The sequence below is a fragment of the Protobothrops mucrosquamatus genome, unplaced genomic scaffold, assembly GCF_001527695.2.
Source record: "Protobothrops mucrosquamatus isolate PMUCROS unplaced genomic scaffold, P.Mucros_1.0 scaffold_22, whole genome shotgun sequence".
NCBI classification, from domain to species: Eukaryota; Metazoa; Chordata; class Lepidosauria; order Squamata; family Viperidae; genus Protobothrops; species Protobothrops mucrosquamatus.
The window spans coordinates 977,874-1,001,125 of record NW_015386098.1 but is presented as its reverse complement, the minus strand read 5'-3'; the positions used below and the strand labels follow the sequence as shown (position 1 = coordinate 1,001,125).

The following is a 23,252-nucleotide window of genomic DNA, read 5'->3' as shown; positions in this document are numbered from 1 at the left end:
TGTGAAATATCTTACCCTGACATGAGATTGGGCTCCCCCCAACAGATCTCCTAGAAGGCCCTTGGTTTTATCATCAGGTCCAGTGTTCCCTTGAGAATAGGAAGCTGGCAAGATCTTTGTATATGAGTTTTTAGAACTCTCCTGTGGCCTTATTATATGCATCTTTTATCATTTTAAATGTATTGTTATTGCTTTTTATTGTATGCTGCCCAAAGTCAGAGTCATGAGATGGGTGGCTTCTTAAATGTAATAAATAAACAAAGCAAGGAAGGAAGGAAGGAACCTCTTTCCAACCCTCACTCAGAAATGGGTGAATACATACCTATGAAAGTTTCGCCCGGACAGTGTAAAAGGCGATCCATTTTTAACTCTAACAACTTTGGTCCTTGTCAAAACAGCTTGCTTCCTCAGGATGGATTGTACTCTTTGTACAATGAAGTCCTGCTTCCTAGGTAGTGCAGCCTGCTTGCAGTCCTGTATAACTTTAGTTCTTCCCTTCTACTTTTGCTCCAGGCAGCTTGCATATATCTGAATAAAAAAGAACGGAGCTGAGGTTGTGTAACACCATGGTTATCCAACCTTGCCTGGGCTGCATTAAATGAAGGGGAATTGTCTTGGGTCATACAGTATATAAAATATAGTTAATGTATATAATATAATTAATGTATATACTATAGTTAATGTATATAATTAACACATTTTCCTTATATTTTATATTTTTATTGTCTTGTGGGGCCACATTACTAACTGTGCAGGGTCACCTTGGAGCCCACGGGCTGCAAGTTGGATACACCTGTATTAGAGTATGGAATAAGGCAGGGTTTAAATGTAGCAAGTTATGGATGCTATGGATACCATCAAGGGTTGGCAAAACTGTGTGTATCTGCCAGCTGTCGTACCTACCATGTGTTTGTTATTAGATCTAGGGCCTTCAACTCAATAAAAATAGGAGTCTGCAACTACTTGGCTCCTACTACTTGGATTATGGCAGAGCTTCTCCACTGTGGCTTCTGATCCTCTCATAGCCTTTACTAACTGGATTCTTCAAGAGGTTGCTGGGAGTACCAAGAGACTGTGATTAAAAAATAAAAAATAAACTTTTTTTTCTACTTTGCACACACTTTGCCTGCCACACAATGCTGGCAAGCACTTGCAGTGGTGGGAATTTTACATGCCACGATTCAGCTGCCAATCTGTCACTTTTCCGTTGCTGTAAACATTGTAAAACATGGATTGTCTAGGTCAGGGCTTTTCAACCAGTGGTACGGGTACCACCTGTGGTACATTGGCACCTGGCAGGTGGTACGCGACCATCCTAGAAAAGTGGTAGTGGGGGAGGGGAATGAGCTGAACCGGTGGCAGCATCATACAAGCCTGAGCGAGAGATGGCTGGAGCTGCAGGGCTGTCAGGGCTCAGCGGAAGCGCCAGGATCAGTGTCGCTTTCCAGCTGATCAATGCTTCTTCAGGGCTGTCAGGGCTTAGTGTAAGCGCCAGGATCAGCACCAGGCTCCAGCTGGATCTCGGCACTGATCCTGGCGCTTCTGCTGAGCCCAGAAGAAGCGCCGATCAGCTGGAATGTTGCAGCATCTCCAGGGTCTTGTGATTTACATTCAGATGCTTGGCAACTGATTCATATTTATGACAGTCACAGTGTCCCAGGGTCATGTGAAATGACCAAAACCTGCTGCAACCACCCAGCAGACGGGGAATAAAAACCAAACACCCCCCCACCCCACTCCCGCTGCCAATCCCCAACAGAAATGCTCACAACAATGAAAACCGGACAGGAGGAAGAGCGCTGCTGGGCGGGCAGGCAGGTGTCTTGCTCGGCTGTGGCTTGGGGGGCACTTTTTTCAGTGCCATTGTAACTTCAAACAGTCACTAAGCAAACCGTTGTAAGTGGAGGACTACCTGTTACTTTATCACTTTTTTCCTTTTTTGGGGGGGGGTCATCAAGTTTTTGACACCTTGCTAGGCGACTGGTGGTACTCAGATGTTGCCATATCCTAAAAGTGGTACAATGGGTGAAAAGGTTGAAAAGCCCTGGTCTAGGTTAGAAAGTAATTGTATTGTGACATTTTCATATTCCACTAGAGGAGAATATATGTAGATCAGGGTTGAACTGTGGAAACCCTGGTGTTCTCTGGGCTTGGTTGTTTGCTTGCAGACATTTCATTACCCAATTAGATAACATCTAATGATTGGTAATACTGCTTAGGTTACTTATTAGGGTAATGAAACATTTGCAAGCAAATAACCAAGCTCAGAGAGCACCAATGGTTCCAGAGTTTTTGTATTTTCTGCAATTTGTATGCAGAGGTCCCCTGAGAGTTGAACATTATTTCAAGGTTTTCTCTATGGCAAAAAAAATAATAAAAATGAAAAAAGCTGTTCTAGGGGGCTGTATGCAAAACCAAGGAGTTATCAGATTGCTGGACAACCAGGTGGACTTGGTGCAGGCTTCTGCAAATGTCTGAACAGCAATTCCAGGGAAACCTTACGTGTTATATTAAAGGTGGGGGGAAATGAAGTAATTTATCTTGATCTGATTTTTTTTTTACATCTCAAAAATTGGCATTTTAACAGGGGTATGTAGATTTTTTATATCCACTGTAACTCTTCTCTACAATAGTTCTAGAAATTCAGGTTATTATTGATGTTCTTCTATCACAAGATACTGGACAAAATCAAGGTATAACCTTGGAATAGTTTAGGTAACTGGGAATGTGGCCATTGAGAAGAGCTGGTCACTGCAAATTTTGCAGAACAAATTAAGATGAACGGAGTGGATAGGGATAGCTGACTGCATACCATCTCTCAGCTTGGGGGGGGGGAGAAAAAATTAAATTAAGACAAACTTCATCCTTTTTTCAGATTTAATTATTGTATTTACATGTAAAATATATTTATCCAAAAATGGATGATGTAAATATTAAAATTAATGTCACCTACCACTACAATATTCTTTTTTAATGCTTTCTGTTGCCTCAATTTAGAGAAATACTATACATACTAGCATGTATTTTACTGAATGCTGTAGTTCAGTTTCCATTAATTTTCAGCAATTAGTGGGATTTTGTTTTTTATGTCAGTTCTCTTCTATGAAATTCTGGGACAGGATGGGAAAGTATTAGGAAATAGACTCTGGATTCTATGGCACAAAGTACAATACATAGTACAAGGGCCATGATATGTCCTCCAGTTTAAAATAATGGCTAAAGGCTATCATGAATCAATAGGAGACAAAAGACATGTAGAATTCCATTGAATTGTCTGCCAAGAAGTAATTGCATTGCCCAGACAATTCATTTATCTGCCACCATATCTATGATGCGATATATGCACAATACAGAAGTTATCTGAATATTAGCACGTGATATATAATACTATTCAGAAATCATTACCTAAACTAGGGATGAAATCTATGGTGGAAACACAGCAATTAGTGGGATTTTATTTTTTATGTCAGTTCTCTTCTATGAAATTCTGGGACAGGATGGGAAAGTATTTTTATCTTTTCCCATGTTAAAAGCAAGGCATTTCTTACATAGTGATTTTGAAAGTATTTATGGATTTTATTCTTCCCGTACCATAGAAAAGCGTGCCATCCCAATTGTAAGTCGTGTCCTTCTAGGTATAATAATCTTTTGTGTCTAAGGGTTATCCATTCTTTTAACCATGTTAATGCAGCTGCTTGATAGTATAGAACCCAGTCTGGTAACCCAAATCCTCCATTTTCTTTCGCTTCTTGTAACATTTTCAGTCTTATTCTTGCTTTTTTCCCTTGCCAGATAAATTTCAAAATCGATGCATTTAACTCATCAAAAAAAATCTCTAATTTTATAGGTATTGTTTGGAATAAAAAAGTAGTTTTGGTAAAATATTCATTTTGACTGTCGCTATTCTTCCCAACATTGATAGTTGTAAATTTTTCCATTTTTCCAAGTCTAATTTAATTTGTTTTAATAGTTTAAGATAATTATCTTCTTTTAATGTCGCACACCTTGCTGTTAAGTATATCCCCAGGTATATCCCCAGGGCTCTGTTCTGGGCCCAGTGCTCTTCAACATCTTCATCAACGATTTGGACGAGGGGATAGATGGGGAACTCATCAAATTTGCAGATGACACCAAGCTGGCAGGAATGGCCAACACTCCAGAAGACAGGCTTAGGATACAGGAGGATCTGGACAGACTTGAACAGTGGGCGCTATCTAACAAAATGAAATTCAATGGTGAAAAAAGTAAGGTTCTACATTTATGCAAGAAAAACCAAATGTACAGGTATAGTATAGGGGGTACCTTGCTCAACAGTACTAACTGTGAGAGGGATCTCGGAGTCCTAGTGGACAATCATTTAAATATGAGTCAGCAGTGTGCTGCAGCTGCCAAAAAAGCCAACACAGTGCTAGACTAGGCATTAACAGAGAGATAGAATCAAGATCACATGAAGTATTAATACCACTTTACAATGCCTTGGTAAGGCCACACTTGGAATACTGCATCCAGTTTTGGTCACCACGATGTAAAAAAGATATTAAGACCCTAGAAAGAGTACAGAGAAGAGCACCAAAGATGATTAGGGTACTGCAGGCTAAAACATATAAGGAACGGTTGCTGGAATTGGGTATGTCTAGTTTAATGAAGAGAAGGACGAGGGGGGACATGATAGCAGTGTTCCAATATCTCAGGGGCTACCACAAAGAAGAGACAGTCAAGCTATTTTCCAAAGCGCCTGGAGGCAGGACAAGAAGCAATGGATGGAAGCTAACCAAGGAGAGAAGCAATCTAGAACTAAGGAGAAACTTCCTGACAGTGAGAACAATTAACCAGTGGAACAACCTGCCTCCAGAAGCGGTGAATGCTCCAACACTGGAAGTTTTTAAGAAGAAACTGGACAGCCATTTGTCCGAAATGGTATAGGGTTACCTGCCTGAACAGGGGGTTGGACTTTATTATTATTATTATTATTATTATTATTATTATTATTATTATTATTGTTGTTGTTGTTGTTGTTGTTGTTGTTGTTATTATTATTAAACTTTCTTAACTATCAGGAGATCTGTTTTTTCTGACAATTGGTTTTTTTGTTTATCTGTGAGGTTTTTGACTATCACTTTGGTCTTATACTTCTCCAAATTCTTCAATCTTTGTCAAAAATTTAGGGCTTGTCTCCAAGGGGTCTTCTTGTAACATTTTCAGTCTTATTCTTGCTTTTTTCCCTTGCCAGATGAATGCATCACCGAATATTTTGATTTAAATGCTACATATTCAAAAAGCCAGATCACTTTCCTTCTGTCTAACCTCAGTAGATTACCATGGGATCAAATAATATCAAATCAACACACATTGCCTAGAACTCGATGAAAGAATAATAAATACAAATATTGTAAAAATTCAACAAGATAACACTCTCACAGCCATTTGTGAAATGGCTTATCTAAGCAATGGCAACAAAAGCCCACTAAAAAGAGTTCTCTGATTTGTTTTTTTCCATTTAGGATTGTGCTGTCATTGAATAGTAGGCTATGACAAACATGTATATGTCAATCTTTCCTAAAAAAAATATATTTCTAGTTTATAAATAAACCAACAGAAAACAGAGCAAAGTCATTCTGGGATTCATGCCATTTCAAATACTATGTGTCATAGCAATCATAGGAGGAAGAGATTGGAAGAATTTCAATTGGCTCTACCCTCCTCTGGATTGGTTCGTTGGTTCTTGACACCTTGGATGGATCTCTCCTGGAAGGGAGGGAAGGGAATCAGCTCTACTACTTCCACCCTCCCCCATTTCTGGAGTCTATTCTATTTCTGAAGAGTCTACATGTAACTTCATTCTGTGACCGTGCATAATTCTAAAATGAGAGAGAAATATAGGTGAATACCGAGGCTCTCTGTTGCAGATGTTCACTATATGACACATGTGGCATGGAAACCTAGCTCCTCTCTTACCACAATTCAAACCATGAGGAAGGAGACCATTAAAAGCATTGAACTTTCTTTTCCTTGTGGCACATAAAAAGCAGGCTAAAGCAAAGGAATTCACTTTGAAAATGTAAAGGAGGTTTACATTTAAAGGAGAAAAAGAACCCTCTGTGTCTGGTAAGTCTCCATAAAAACAGTCTTCCACAAGTCAACCTCCTCCAAGAAGCCCTTTTTATGGCCTGATTCAGTTCAGAAAACAGAAGCCTCCAGAGGAAGGCTTACCCAAAGTGATGTCTTCCTGGTGCAGCAGAAGCCATTGAATGTCCTCATATTCTGGCTTGGAGGAAAGGAAATACCAATATGTCATTGGGCTAATGCAGATCACAGCCAAACTATTCCTCATGCAATTGGAAGCCCTTCACTCCAGTGATTATGTGTGGCAATTGTATATGCTGCACACAAACACATACCTTTTCAGGATTGGTTCGGCTGGCTTCTACCTAACAGGGTATCTACAACACAGATGCAGATACTATTCATACATCCCAAATGCTGTCACAGATCAGAGTACAGCCATCTTGGACGAGCTCGTCCTACGCTGTGGCCTCTTGGGCCACTTTAACATCTAAACCACAGACTGCCTCCAAATCTGAGATGATCATCCATCAGTTCTTTAGGCGGGCACATACCAGCAGCATTCTTCTCTCTCCTGTGATCAAGACTGACATCTCAGGTTTTTGAAAACTAAATCTCATTTTCTCAATACAGGATTGTGAATTCAGAAAGTGTCTTAAATGATCTTTTTCTCAGCAACCACTGACCTCCCATGGCCAAAAGGTGGCATTACATTATCTTTAAGTCAAATTATTGGCCTTTGGGAATACCGGTAATTAGTAGAGTACAATGTAAAATGCTTCTAATCAACAAACCTAGGTTAAATTGTTGATGTAGTTGGTGTTTTTATTCCCATTCCCTATGGACAATTCTACAGAGAGTCATCTTTCTCCCATAGTAATAAATAGGTTCTGCCTGAGTGCAGTCCAACTGAGCAGAACATTTGCAATAATAACAAACACAGAGATTACCTTTATCTTTCTTACTCTGCCTGAGGTATTGAAAACAGCTGATTTTTCCTGAGTCATACTGATGTTTGTTCTAAGTCCAGCATCATCAATCATGACTAGCAGCAATTTCAAGGGAGCCAGTGAGGTTAAGGCATTTTCCCATCCTGCTATCTGGATCAGAACTGGCATAAAGTTGAACACATAGTAGGGATGGGTATTGAGTTGTAGAGTGTTTTTTAAGGTAATTCTTGTTAATTAATTTTAGGGCAATAATTATGTGAAACAGCATTATGCCAAACTCAGCATTATTTGCATTCCTTCCCTTTAAAATCATGGCAATGGGATAGGTTGGTGATAAAGCATGATTTTACATTTTTGTAATCATATGCAAGGGAGAAAAATCAGTTCCTCACAAGCTTAGTCTGATTTCTTTAAAGATCTCTTAACGTGATGGAGAGAATTAGAATAAAAGCTGATCTTCCTTATATTTAGAAAATATTTTTATTGGCGAAATATAACAACTACAACAGGAACAAAATGCAATAGTGACAATATAAAAATCCTATATGCACCTTAATGATTAAAATAAAGAGGAAAGAAAACCAATATAGAAATCATGTAGTATCATGTAGTACCGATTTGTATCAATATAGTATTCTTTATCAATATTCAGTATGGATCAGATATTACTTTCTAGCTACCAGCATTCATGGGGGCAGATAGGAAAACTGACAGAAAATCTAGGTTTCCTTTGCACACATAACCAATCTGAATTGCAATATTGCCTAGCTGTTTGATAGGACATTATGTGCACAGCAGGAGACAATAGTGGATACAAATTACTGTTAAGACATGGGGTTCATCCTTTCTGAAGGCTGCCTCCATATCTGGATGTCTAAAGTAAGACAGGGCATTCATGTACTAGTGGTGAGGGAAGTGTTCTTCTCTGCTGCCCATTTGTTATGGATAATTTAGTTTCATACAGTAACAGCAGGCTGAAGCCTTAAACATGCCCCTGATGTTTGGTTGCTGATCCTTTCCTAGTATGCTAGCTAGACCATCGCTCTGTGGACTTTGGATATTACATATACTACTATATATACCACTACTACTGAAAGTAATAAAGACTGACTTCCACATGACCTTGCACAAACTTCTTAACTAGGATTGATTCACACCTGCAGCTGAGTTTATGGGATAATAATTATTCACTAATCAAGTTATGCCTGTAAATGTATGAATTGGCTCCATACAACTTTCATTCATTTTTTTTTCAATGGCTCTAAATTGTGCTGTTATTTGTTCCACATTGGTTAATCATAGTCGATTTGCCATTTTTAAAAATCAATTTATAATCAAAATTCTTGAAAATAACCTAATAGAAAAGACGTTACAGAGAGCGTTAACTGCAGCAGTATAAGCCTGGGACTATGGTACAATGCATTTTCTAGGCCAGTGGTGGCGAACCTATGGCACGCGTGCCACAGGTGGCACTCAGAGCCCTTTCTGTGGGCACACGCGCCATCACCCCAGTCCTAGGCCTTCAGCTGGGTTTTATAAAACCTTTTCGCTTTAGGCCTCCACCACCGTGTACAAAAAAAAAAGGTTCAATCAATCAGTCAATTTCAACTTCTCATGGGAAAAAAAAAGATCTTGCAAAGTTGGAATTGATTGATTGAACTTTTTAGTCCCATCCAGTCTGCTGTTACCATCACAGCCACGCCCACCCAATGGGCCACACCCACCCGGCACCCGACGATGCGTAAGTGGGTTTTGGGTTGGAGTTTGGGCACTCGGTCTCTAAAAGGTTCGCCATCACTGTCCTAGGCCTTACTGAGCAGACACATATCACATGGCTTGTCTATAAGATTACTTAAGGACAGCATTGTCTCAGATAAATGCTCCCTTGCCACTGCCACCCACATAGCAAGACACCTGCCCTACCTGTCATGTGTATGATCCATCTGGCACACTGTATTGAAAAGCTAAACAGATAGTCGTTGAAACCCAGTCAAGAAAAAACATGCTTATCTTCTACTGGGAAAAAAGCAATAGAAAAAAAAAATAACATGTCCAGATGATTGAGCAGAAAGATGCAACACATTATTTATTATGAGATTAAAAGTACACACCTAGCATATATCCAGGTTATCTCCACACTTTTAAGATAATCAACTTTCTTCTTTATAAGAGGCAAAATTATTGTCTGCCTGTTAACAGTCTCCCAAGCCCTCATACATTTTCATGAAATGTTTACAAAAAAGGAGAAATAATATTTGGAGACATCATTTAGTATTATATTCAGTAATTACAACCTGCTATTATAGAATTAGTAATCAATTTCTTTGGAGGATGCAGGCAGCTCTAAAAGAAATGTAGGTCAATCTTGCTCACTCAGGGACTAAACTATATTCTCATTGTTATGCACATAAATTAGGCTTAGTATTTATTGAAATAATCTATTGATGTGTGATTATGCAAGAACAAGAGTTACGCTTGGCCTAGCAACCTAAATTCAGAAGTTGCAAATAATGGGGAGTGTGGAACCTGGAACTTTACCCCGAATACTATTTTCAATACTTTTCCAGCTGTGAGAATCAGTATTTAATATAACAGAATCATAGGGGGACAAGAATAAGAAAATGTATTCTATCCAGTGAACCAGATACCTCATAATTTTACTGAGATAGCAATTTGTTGCTATTCCATTAGCTTTTTGATAAAATAGACACATATCTTAACACCTGTGCAATGCACATAAAAAAGCAGAGTTTGGCTGCATCTTGATTTTTTTCCCAGGCATACAGATGAATGATTGTAGAATTGAAAAAACAAATGTAAAAAGCTAAATTAAACTAAAATTTATATCTTTATAATCTGACCCAAATTTCCTTTGGAAACCAATAAACCCCATTAGACATTTGGGGTGGACTAATAAGAACATGCTTCCCTTTCTGCAGAGTTATGTAGCACCAATGAACTCCACAGAAATTAAATAAGAGATTGTGCCATACCATTTGTATGCCTGGTGGTTTCTGCTCCCCTGCAGAAATCTCTATTTTGTGTTGTAAGTTTCATATCCCAAACAATGAATGAAGACACTTTAGAGAAATACTGAACAGCATTACTTCATTTGGCTGCTAAGATATTTTTCAATGCATCTATCTCCTTGTATCTGTCTAAATCACAAAGCATGAATTACAAGTAAATGGTAATAAAGATGTTGTGTTATTGTCATCCAAGTATTTTGCTTTGCTGATATTTTTACATTTGGCTGCTTGTTCTAACATTTGTGATTTACTCCAGCTTCAATTCATACTCACTAACTTTAGAATTCACATTGGATGGCTTTCTCATTAGAGAACATTCTAGGCAGAAATGTGATCAGAATTTACATAGGGTTTTATTCCTTTGGCTCATGAAAATACTTCTCAAATTCTGGACATGTAGCAGTTTAGATGATACGTAGCATTTTTTGCTGTATCAGAACTGTCCTTCTGCCCTTGCCCTTTATTCTTCAATGATAATAAGAAAAGATTATTAGTAAATGCTATCCTCTTTATATTTTATTAAACAGCTCCCATGCGTTACAGTAATATTAACTCTTGCTTCCTCTACCCAATGCTTCTAAACCATCAAAATTATAATTCATAACTAAATAGATGAAGATGATGATGATGATGGATTCTCTTTTACCAGTCTACATATATGAGTGCAGGGATAATATATTTGCAACCTGGTGCTCTTCAGATAGCTTGAAATAAAATTTCTATCAGCTCCAATATGGCCAGTAGTAAGAGATTAAGAACAATGATTATCTATTCTTGCAAAAATGTTTATGCCAATATTACTGCAGATAGTACCAAGTAGATTGTTTAGTGCAATGTGCTTCAGCTCCCCTTAGTTGGTTAGATTCAATCAAGACTATGTTTTCTGCAGTTCCAGCATTTATTTTATTTATCATGTTTAGAAACTGCCCATCTCCCTCACAGGGAGAAATAGAAAGATATTACAGGTTGTGAGTCGTAATTATATATTTCAACTCTAAAATAGTACTACATTTCCTATCCCTAAAATCTTGAAAAGAGCCCTCTTTTCTTTTCTTCCACCTTTCCCAGCATTATAGACTATCAAGAGATCTAGATATCCAAAATATGATTATTTGAACCTGGCCGTTTGGGTATCAAGTGAGAAGTCTGGAATGGTTTGTGTTCAATGATCCATTTGTTTGCTTCCTTGGCTATCCGTGGCATGCTCAGGAGTCTTCTCCAATACTAAAAGGATCAATTCTCTTTCTATTCTGCTTATTTAGAGTCCATAAAATAAAATAAAATAAAATAAAATAAATAAAATAAAATAAAATAAAATAAAATAAAATAAAATAAAATAAAATAAAATAATAAAATAAAATAAAATAAAATAAAATAAAATAAAATAAAATAATAAAATAAAATAAAATAAAATAAAATAAAAAAATAAAATAAAATAAAATAAAATAAAATAAAATAAAATAAAATAAAATAAAATAATAAAAGAAAAGAAAAGAAAAAGAAAAACATTGCCTACATAATTTTGATCTTTGTAAGCAGACACATCACAGCATGAGTATCTTTTCCAAGATTTCATTGCTAGTGCTAGTCTATGGTATATTCCTTGACTTTTTGTTCCTTTATTGTTAATACTAACGACAGAACAGTTCAACATAATTTTACTGTGAATTCCTAGTCTTCTTTATAATCTTAGATCCCTTTTCACTGTGCTCCTTGACTTTCATTACTAAGATTGGAAATCATTCATATTTTCAGCTATAGAGTAGTATCATCAGTGCAGCTTAGATTATTGATGTTTCCTCCTCCAGTTTTAAAAATCATGGTCATCTTTTTCCAATTCCTCAATATACATTCAGCATATCAGAATAAATCAGAAGAAAGTATAACTGGCTTAACAAACCATAGATAAACAAGCTATGGCTTAAAGTGAAGTGTCTATTTAGTTTAAGTCTTCTCTGCAGCTGCTTTGTCTCCTGCCTTTTCTTTTTAAATAATCACCAACTGCTCATTTTTCATATGACAGCCTTTTAATTATTTGAAAACTGCTAACCACATTTAATCTAAAGTATTATGAACTTGGAAAAATTGAAGGCAATAGAAAATAGAAACATTGAAGACAAAAGTACAAGACAAGATGGCTTAGAGCACTGGTGGCGAACCTATGGCACGGGTGCCAGAGGCGGCACTCAGAGCCCTCTCTGTGAGCACGCACACCATCGCCCCAGCCCCGCCTCCCCCCACGGCCCCATCCTCACTAGCAGCCCCCCCCAGAGGAGAGTCGCCCTCAAGCATGGCCCGCGCGGAGCAATGCAGCCAAGGATATGGCAGCCAGGCAGCAGGGACATGACTCCGCCCTTGCGCCCTGTTATGCGCAGTTGATGCTGCGAGGCACAGGTGGAAGGCGTGGCTGCCATAGTACTGCTGGGCCGCCTGGGTGATCTGCGGCAGGCCGTAGAGGCGGTGGATGGCCCTGTGGGTAGGGGCGGAGCTGGGGCAGAGTGAGCAGGGGCGGGGGCGGAGCAGGAGCGGGCGGGGGTGGCAGGGAGGGTCCGATTTTTGGGTACTCGGTCTCTAAAAGTTTCGCCATCACTGGCTTAGACTTTCTCAATGATATTATGACCATAAAAATCTTGGTGAACTGTTGCTCATCAGGCTACAATGAGATGGAGCAAATGAATATCAACTATCAACACTATGGACATTATGTTATGTAAACCCCAAATCCTGAGCTGAATAGCTGAATAAACTATTATTAAATTACCACAAGTATGCTTTTGTAGTTTCTTTTGTATCATATTCAAACTCACAAATTTGCCTTTCATAAACGTATAATCCCTGCAAGTAAAATTTTTAATATAAATTTCTTTGGTAACAGCCAAATTTCTAAAACTTGAGTAATGGTTTCTTCATCGACTATTTTCATTCTTTGTTTGGCTATTGTCCTTCTTTTGAAATGTCTCATTTTTTTTCAGAAACTTTATCACTGACTGACTGCTTCTCAGGGTGGACTGACAGGTTTTTGAAGACACTGATTTTAGAGCATACTCAGAATGAGTTATACTGGCACTGTAATTATACCCTTTTTTGTTAGATCTGTCTCTCACACTGCCTCACCATTTTGTAAAATAAAAACAAAACTGTTAACTTCTACAGAAAAGAAAGTGAAGTGTAGTGTGAATTGAATCTTAAGAAATGAGTACAAGAGGGAATTGAACTGTATCTTGGCGGTTCCAAGGGAATATCATAGGCAACTTTTCTGTTATGCCAAGCTTTTTCCAAACTTGAGAGCTGCTACCTTGACCCTGTCAAGTCAGAGAATCAATGCATCTAACGGTTTTGCTTCTGCAGAACTGTTTCCAATTTGAAAAATAAACACAACCTCAACTTGTGGCGACTGAAAAAAAGGAAGCACCCATTTTACAGTTCAAGAGACTCATTTTCTTATTTCAGCTGTTCTGATTATTTAATTTCACCATCCAAAATGCATTACTTTTACAGCATTTGGTTTACACAGAGATCCAGCTTGCTGCTATGGCCTGATTGAGATCAACCTCTGGATTCAGGCTTTGAGGCAAACTTAAATCATTTTCCATTTTGTCCCCCACAAAGGATTTTGACAATAAGGGCAGTTTTATAAAAGCTGGAACAGCTGAGAAAGTTAGGAGTGTGGTTTGAGACCGAGATCAACTGTTCCATTTTGAACTCCTTCAAGAAAGGGGGAAAAACTCTGGTAAAACAATACGAAAAAATAATAATGATGATCTCGTTTCGGCTTTTTGCTTGGGAAGTCATGAAGGGCTGATAGCAGAGGCTACTTCAGCAGATAGTCAACCACAGAAGCCGTTCCTGCTCCTCACAGATTTGAGGGCAGTGGCTGCCAAGTCTTAAATGTGGCTGTCAGTCAATCACAATGAAAGGGGGAAGGAAGGAGCGGTTGAGGCCGTTGGAGAAATGTCTCAAACGCGCAGCAGCCTCAACCCCTCGCTGCCCTTTCCTAAAGCGGGATGGGGGGCAGGGAGCGGCTGCAGCCGAGTACGCAGGCGTCAAAAACTCAGTTAACCTTGCGTGTAGCGAGCCAGACGCGAGAAAGTACATGAGAGCTAAAGAGCGGTGTAAGAAAGTCCATTATTCAGAACGGCGGGGGCGGGGTTGAAAGGGACGGTTCATTCTCTTCTCCATCGCTTTGGGGCCTAAATGGAGACTCCAGAGAAAGCACAACTAAATATATACAAGATTATCTCATCAATCAGAACAAGCTTTTCTTTGAAAATTGATATACAAAACAAAAGGACATTTTTGTCCAAATGGTACAATCCATCTGCACTTAACCAATCATAAAATAGTCTCTTAGGGGTATCATAAATTACCGGGTAGAACTACAACGCTAAGGCCAACGCACGCTAAAATTGTAGCTTCGAATGACATCATCCTTTGCCTGAGCGTGGAGGGGGCAGGACGGCGTCATGCCAATGAAGAAGAGATTGGCCATCGACCTTGTCAATCACAAAACTGATTTTCTTTTGAGCGACATATGCTGAGAACCAATACACTGAGGCCAGGGGCAGTGTCCTGCCCCAAAGGCGGGAAAACATGAAAGTGACAGCCAATGGAAACGTTCTAGCGAAGCGCTTAACCAATCGACTTTTCCTATTTGGAATCCTCCGATGGAGGCATCAGCCAATGAATGGAAGAGTAGCGGGGTTCTTCGTGTACTGTTGCTAAGAGAGCTTCGTATTGTATTTCCCTGCGACCAAGAAGGAAAGGCGGTGAATGTGGGGCTTTATTGTGTCCCCCACCGTGGAAATTAACAGTCTTCTTCTAGCAGGGTCTCCAGGGAATCTGTCTCTCTCTCTGTCTGTCTCTCTTTCTTTCTCCCCTCTGCATCACACCCGCCCCTCCGCTTCCATGAGAGCCTGATGTCTCTGGGCTCCATTTAATCTCTCACATCTCAGTCCCAATAAATGCACATCTCTTCCTCCAGCTTCCCCGGAGGCCCGTTTTTATGGTGAAGATCAATACAGGCCATGGTGAAACTGGCTGCCAAATGCATCGTGGTGGGTGAGTCCCCAAACTGGCCGCCACTGTTTTCAGTTGTATCTTTTTTTTTTACAGGGCCTGGATAATCCTAAATCAAGACTTGGGTCAGGAAACTCAGTTACTTCCCAGGGGTTTCCTATCTAAAATTGCACTTAAAGTGAGTTGGGTAATTTGGAAATAAGGACGAGGAATCTGCTCGATTCTCAGTAGGATGAGATTCCTCCTAACCTTAAATTTCGCAGCCAAGCTATAACGTGGCTTCTTTGGTTTGGTGTCAGGCTGGTGTATTTAGTAAACTGTTAAACTGTGCTTAGGCTTAGGAGAATTGTGAACCCAATCGCTTGCTGGTTGCTGCTTTGCAACAGTTCAGGCTGGAGTTTTTCCTGACTTACCTAGGAATGCCAGCAATCTGAAACTTTTGAGATTTTCTTCATGCAAATCACGTGTTCTACTGTTGTGCTAAAAAATTTAACCAGTGAGAATTGCTTCAAAGGCAGTTTGATGGAGCACAAATTGAATCAATTTCCTTACCTTTATAGGACAGTGTTCTTTCCCTACATGCCTATTAGCTTGAGCGTCTTTTGGCATCTCTAAATCCAGGGTTTTTCAAACTTAAGGCTGCAGAACCTGTTAGCTGAAAAATAATTTCCAGAACCCCAATAAAGACTTCCTGTTTTTTTCTATTAGTCTCTCTCAAAACCTATACAAATATTTACATTGCCAAGATCTACACTGCATTGGCACAGGGTCTGTACTGCAGTGGGTGATGAGAATCAGGGTGGACTAGAGCAGTAAGTTAAGACAGACATACCTATAGGATATGTTAATGGTGGAGAAAGGTGATAAGGGCAGCTAGGTAAATCCCTGTAGTATGACATAGACAATAGTATATTGTATAAGAAGTACCTAAACCCCAAATTATGGGCTGTATATCTGTGTTCTAAATGAGGTCTGTACCACATACAGGCCGCCAGGCGGGCAATTGCCATTTAAAAAAAAATTCACCATCACTAGGAAGAACTGCCACCCTAAAAAACACCATGCTAAGCACCTTTTTTATTATGTGTGCCTTTTTTGCCGATTTTCAGATTCATGGTATCCTTTCTGAGATGTTTGATGATTGGAAGTACATATGAAATTTCTACTGCCAAGTCATCATAGATTAAAATAGTATTCTAATGAGAGCTTTATTGTTTAATTTTGTTCCTAATTATTCCAAGCATGGAATTTGTCCCACATACCAATATTAAAGAGAATGCTGGAGGTTGGTGCATTCTGTAGCATGTCTGCTTCCTATTTAACTTCAAGCATTTTTTTTTTTAAAAAAACTAAATTAAATTCAAATCAGCCAGGAAGCCTAGAGGGTACTATATGCATACCCTTGACTCACCCTTGAATTTCTATGGGTTTAGGCTTTCCACAGAAAGCTTAGTATAGATATATATTTGTTGTTTAACATAGCCAATAATAATAAAATGGAAGAGAACTCACAATTTCTTAAGTACAAATGGCTTAATCAAAGAGCGTTTTTATCCATTTGTGATGCAGGTGATTCAACTGTGGGGAAGACAGCTTTGGTCCAGATGTTCTGCAATGATGGGGCTCATTTTCAGAAAAACTATACCCTGGTGAGCCTTATGAGAGATACTGAGGAACTAAGTATTAATTATGATCTTTAAGATCAATATTAGAACATTTTTAAAAAAATGCTAGAGCAGTTTATACCTTTATCCAACCAGTTATTTTCAGGTGGAAAATTATTCCATTCCATTTTCCACTACATACATACACATAAAAAAGGGAATGGGCATCCCTATAGTAGCCTGTTTATACAGAAGCTCAATTGGAACTGGCAGATATAATGCCGATCTGACCTTTACATGCCCATTTTCTATTTGAAATGTATTTGTGTTACTTTAGATTGTTGGCTAAATATATGTATGAACTCATCCCCAAGCAATATAGAATAAACTTTAAAGACTTTTAATAAAAAATATATTTAAATTAAGTAAATACATCATTTTTCATTCTAATTTTGTTTTTTCAGCCAAGCTCTTACTATCCAGTATTTGAGTTTCTCTGACTGAAAAATATCGAGCACTGGGTATTGTGAAGGTTCACTTGAGAGACCTAACAAGTTGTAAAGTAAACTGAATTTATTATTATTTGATATATTTTTCTGTGTTCTGAACGATAGACAATAGGAGTGGAACTATTGATGAAGACAGTACCTATTCCAGGAACAAATGATAGCGTGGTAAGATTGACTATGATTTAGATTTATATTTTTTAAAAACTCCTTGAACAGATAGTTTTCTCAGAAATATTGTTTGTGTTTTGTTAAGTTTAGCTATTTGTGTTCAGCTGCATGCGGAACGTTAATATTGCCTGTGTAGAAATAGGGATGGCACTTCATTGTCTGTGAATCTTTTAATCTGAATTTCTCCCAGATTAAAAAAAATAAAAATAGTCATAATTAGTTGCATTATTATTATTTCAAATTTATTATATCCACTCACTCCCATAAACTCTGGGTGACTTATAAATACCAAACAATAAAAGCAGTTAAAAATATACAGCACCAGTGGGACCACAAACTAAGATAATCATAACAATAACAAACCAAACCAAAACAGGCTCACAAACACATCATCCCAAGCCTAAGGCCAAAGCCAAATCTTAAAGTTGTTTCATAACCCTAGGACATACCTCTGGAAGGTGCTGTCCAAAGAGTAGGGCCATAACAAAGAAGGCATGCTTCCTTAGTCCCATAAAACAACAACATTTAATAGAGATCTGGAGCACATCCATTCTGCCAGAACATATTGGTGGTCCATAAAGATTGGAGATAGGCAGTCTCTAAGATATCCAGGCCCTAAGGTATAAAGGTCCTTATAGGTAATACCGAGCATATTAAATTGCACCTGAAATCTATTGGCAACCAATCACCATAGCAGCAGTGCTGATGGGTATCCTCAGAGGCACCCATTAATGCTTGCACTTCTGCATTTTGTACCAACTGTAATTTCCGGATGGTCTTCAGGCAATCCAAATGTACAGCTCATAACAATAATCCAGTTTTTTTGATACTATACAGGTAGACCTCAACTTACAACAGTTTGTTTAGTGACCATTCAAAGTTTCAGCAACAGTGAAAAAAGTGACTTAGGACCATTTTTCACACTTATGACGGTTCCGGCATCCCCGCAGTCACATGAATAAAATTCGGATGCTTGGAAAGTGACTCAAATTTATAACAGTTGCAGTATCCCAAGGTCATGTGATCCCCTTTTGCAACCTTCTGACAAGCAAAGTCAATAGGGAAGCCAGATTTGCTTAACAACAGTGATTCACTTAACAAAAGTGGGAAGAAAAGTCATAAAATGGGGTAAAACTCAGTTAACAAATTTCTCACTTAACATAAATTTTGAGTTCCGTTGTGGTCGAAAGTCGAGGACTACCTATATTTGCTTTATCCAGCCTTCTTTAAACACAAATTGCATTGTGTAAACTTAATAAATATTATAAATATCTTTATTTGTATGGAATGTTCAACATAGTATTTTCTTAGAAGTATTTTGAGTTTTGTATATTTTTGTTTGAGGAAAGCCAATGTTTTGAAGGTGGTATTTGTGTCATCAGAAAACCCAGTAAGAGGAAATGCATGAATATATTCGCAACACAACTTATGCGAATTTATTTTACACCTTTTGTGTCAAATTTATTTTAAGTTCCCATAGTCATTGAAAGTCTTGTATTTTTGCATCAGAAATATATAACTGTTAAATTGCCATTTGCTATTTTGTTTACAGTATGTATTAAGTTAACTGGGAATAATACCTGGACCTACTGGTTTGTGTAAAGAAAAATAGTTCAAGATCTATAGACCATTCCTTGAACTCACTCCATTGCACCTGTGTATTGTGGTGACTCAGCACCACCGGTTGGTTCTTAAGGGAAGAGGGGGCATGAGAGAAAGGCATCTTTGCAACTTAGGTATGGCCTGGAGCTATTCTGTCTATGGAGTTTGAATTTATGATCTTAACTCAATAAATTACATTTATCTTTTATGCTGCAAGCTGATTAGCCATTTGAAGAAAGAGACTTCCCCCCCCCAGCTGTATCTGAAAATTCTAGAATTCAAAAACTGTTCTGAACTATGGAATATTTTTAATTAAACAATGTATTTGTTCTCTTTTCAGGAATTCTTCTTCTTTGATTCAGCAGGCAAAGAACTCTTTTCTGAAATACTAGATAAATTGGCAAGTATAAAAATCATCATTCAACTGTCTTTTCTCCGGGAAGATCTGCTGTTTGTTTGGATACCGTGATTCTTATTTAAAATGCTTTATTTTATTTGCTTTATTTCAGTTATAGTATATGCCACCTAATTTTTAAGACTCTGCACAGTGTACACTAAAGATGATGTAAAACAAAACTTTTCACAAAATAGAAAAACATCCAGAGAAAAGAAACACCATCTCACAAATCAGACAATCTAGCAGGGGGTGCACCCACTCTACCCCAAGGCCAAGAGAAAAAGCTAGATCTTAAGGGCTTGTCTAAACAAGGTTGGGCAAACAGACATGCGACTCTCTAGGGGGAATGTCATTTCAGAGCACAGCCACAGTCACAGAGGCTCTATTTCCAGACTTCCATTCGGTGCAATTGCTTAATAGACCCTGAGTATGCCAGATCAGCAAATAGTCTCTAAAGTATCTAGTCTCTTTGCCATGAAGGGCCTTATAGGTGATAACCAGCACCTTCAATTGTACCCGGAAGCCAGCTGGGAGCCATGAAGCATTGGTGTTACATGGCAGTACTAAGTATCCCTAGAATTGCTTTTGCTGCTGCATTCTGGACCAGCTGCAGCTTCCAAATGGTCTTTAAGAGCAACCCCAGATAGAGCACACTGCAGGGCTCAAATGCAAGATGACCAAGGCTCAAGTCCATTACCAAATGAATTAGATCAGCGGTTCTCAACCTATGGGTCACGACCCCATTTGGGGTCGATTGACCATTTCACGGGGGTCACCAAGCAAGGCTGTCCGCCATTTTTCCCCCCCTTTTCCGGTGGGTGCCTTACCTCCCTTGAGCTGGGCCAGCTGGTGGTCGGCCTGCTCCGTCTCTGCCGCTTGCCAGCTACGCCTCGGCCGGCGCAGGGGGCGGAACCACGCATGCGCGGCACTCCCGGGCAGGGAAAGTCCTTGACTTACGACCGGTTGTGTAGTCCTCGACTTACGACCGGTTTAGTCCTCGACTTACGGTCGGTTTGGTCCTCGACTTACAACCAGTTTAGTCCTCGACTTATGACCGGTTGGGGTCGCGGCATTAAAAAGGTTGAGAACCACTGAATTAGATAAATCATAAGAAATTCTGCCTCAGGTTTTTTGGATCAACAGGACTCCCATCTGGCCTGTGAAACCAAGGCCATTCCCTCCCTGAAGTCCTCTTTCCCAAAGGAAAGCACTACCAGTTCCTCACGAGGGCAGTCCCCAAGCTTTTTTTCATTTGTTATTTTTCCCAGTATAAAAATGTCAAGGAATGAAAGTGGCTGTTTAGAACTGCCTTATTTGCTGAGTTTCTTAACTGAGTTCATTCACTCCTTACCTGGGTCTGCATAGAAAAAAAGTGCAGAGATGGATTATTTTAAGGCAGGGGTGTCAAACTCGTCACATGACGTGTTGCGACGTGTTGCGACTTTTCCCCCATTGTCGGAGCTGGGATGGGCACGGTTTCAGCATGACGCATCCGGCCCACGGGCCGGCAGTTTGACACCCCTGTTTTAAGGGGTGCAGCTTTGTGGAAGAAAACCATAACTCATCATTTAGGAGGTGTCCCAGAGAACAAATATGCCCCTTTAGCAAGAAAACATGCTATATGTCTTCATGCAACGGTAGCTGGTCTGATTCTTATGCTAGAAAGTACAGTTATTTTCTATACCTTAATTGTTCAGAGACCTTGAATATGTATTCTTGTTTTGCATGTTTAAAACACAGAAGTAGCTGTAACTGTTTTAATTTGTTTTTTTTAATTGACAATTCAAAGAGTAAAGTTTAATTGCAGTTAAAGGCATCATTTTCTCTTCCTTAATTTATTTCTGTTTAAAACAAATTGCTTTGTTTCCTTGGAAATGGCTGATACTCCAGACTTTAAAACAAATGTATTCTTATTATTTGGATAGATATTTAAAACTTAAAAAACATGTCCCCCTTTATAAGTAGATGATATTTCCAAATGGAATTGCCTGTGGATTTTTGTAAAAAAAAAAAAAATAGACTATTTTAAATTGGATTTTATTATGTTTCTTCTACAACAACATTTTGTCATTCTTCTTATAGAGGATGTAAGGGTGATTTATTTCAGCATAATTTATAATGTTTTCCTTTTATTATATAGTGGGAACAGCCCAATGCCCTGTGCATTGTGTACGATGTCACCAATGAGCAATCTTTCAATAACTCTGCTCAGTGGCTAGAAAGGCTGAGAATCCAAACATCAGGTATTCATATTCCAGGTAGGAAATTTTAAATGTCTTTGCATATATATTTTCTTTCTACAGCTCATACTCTTCAAATATGCTGGAAAACAGAACCTTAATTCTAAACAATTGCTTTCTTCAGTTTACTCAGCCATACAATGCAGAATTGTAAAAAATTATATTCTAGCTGATTCCTTTGTAATCCTTTTCTCTTGATAAACATCAGACTATTCTTTTTAACTTGTTAGCTTGCTTATCTGTAACAATCCAATATTTCCTTTCCTTTTTTTTTTAGCTGTCCTGGTGGGCAATAAGATTGATTTAAGTGATAGGAGAGTTGTAGAGCGCAAACAAGCACAACAGTGGGCAGAAGCAAATGGTCTGGAATACTGTGAGATATCAGTAGTGAGTATCTTTACTTTACTGGATATATGTAAATGCATTTATTTGCATTTTAAGTAAAGGCTGGATTACTTTGGTTGATTTATGCAGTAGCTTGATGAAATAACTCTACTAACCCATTTGTAATTTTTTTTCTTTTTCTCTTTACAGAAAGAGATGGAAAATTTTGAAGCTCCTTTTCACATTGTGGCAAATTCTTTCCATCGATTGTACAAAGAGAAAGTAGAAATCTTTCATTCATTGGTGTGAGGTGTCCTTAAATACAATATGGTGGATTAAAAAGAAAACACACTAATTAACAAAGGCAAAATCAGTGAAAATTGAAAGTAGATTTTTGTTGTCATTTGCTTTCCATCATAGAGAATTATAATTCTTCAACTGTAATTTCAGGTTTCATCTGCTTATTGTTTATCCTGTGATGGACCTTTTTATAAGAAACATTCTTTTTGGTTATCATTTTTTGCATGAATTCAGAGTTTAAATACTGTGAAATATTTGACAAATTTCATAAGGAGAAATCTATCAAAAATTAATAAACATGCCATTATTCTGTACATTTCAACAATACGAACAATCTATTCCTTGCAGTTAAGTTATACCAAGTAATTGTTATTCAGAAATCAACATAAAAATTATATTTTAACTTTTGTTTTCTAAAGGTAGAAATGATTAATTCTTAATCCTTAGAGCTTTTTCTTCTTCAATTTTGTTCCTGCCATCTCAAAATATCATTTGGTGGAGTTCTGTTTGGATGTTAATAGCTAAACCATTGTTATAGGTCTTTTCGTTGCCTTTTTCTAACTGCAGGGGACCAATTATTTTAATGGAAGAAAAAGGTTGAGACACCACTTTACCCAATGTCATTCTTAATACTATATTGTCCTAAAAACATGGCAGGTTAGGAGATTAATTTGGTAGGGTTTCTTCATATCTTACTTGTATTGTTCATATCATGAAAGTGTAACTGGTGGACTTTTCAATGTTTCCATCATTGGTATACAAAGAATCTGCTGGGAATAATAAAGAATGTGTTTATTTTAAACTGAAAGATTATATTGGGAAGATAATAAGCCAGGGGCTCAGAGCAGGTCGGGGCACATACAGTAGGTCCAAAATATCCTATTGTTAAAAAAATGTAATGTTTCTGCCAGCTAGAAATGGGACAGAAACCTATCATAGATTAAATTTAAAACAAAAATGATAGAAATCCACAGATATGAAATTTGATATGCCTTACTAACATAGAAAATGAGTGAACCAAAAATGAAGCCAGTGCATTGCTTGGGTAAA

At 38.2% G+C, this 23,252-nt stretch overlaps 1 protein-coding gene across 1 annotated transcript; it reads left to right on the top strand.

Annotated features, from left to right (window-relative positions):
- Window positions 1-14,746: 14,746 nt before the first annotated feature.
- IFT27 (intraflagellar transport 27) lies at window positions 14,747-22,527 on the top strand. Its single transcript, XM_015831889.1, has 7 exons — window positions 14,747-15,100; window positions 16,628-16,707; window positions 17,277-17,336; window positions 19,282-19,341; window positions 21,479-21,596; window positions 21,856-21,965; window positions 22,113-22,527. The coding sequence occupies exons 1-7, from the start codon at window positions 15,067-15,069 to the stop codon at window positions 22,209-22,211; spliced, it is 561 nt and encodes a 186-aa protein (XP_015687375.1). The 5' UTR covers window positions 14,747-15,066; the 3' UTR covers window positions 22,212-22,527.
- Window positions 22,528-23,252: the final 725 nt, after the last annotated feature.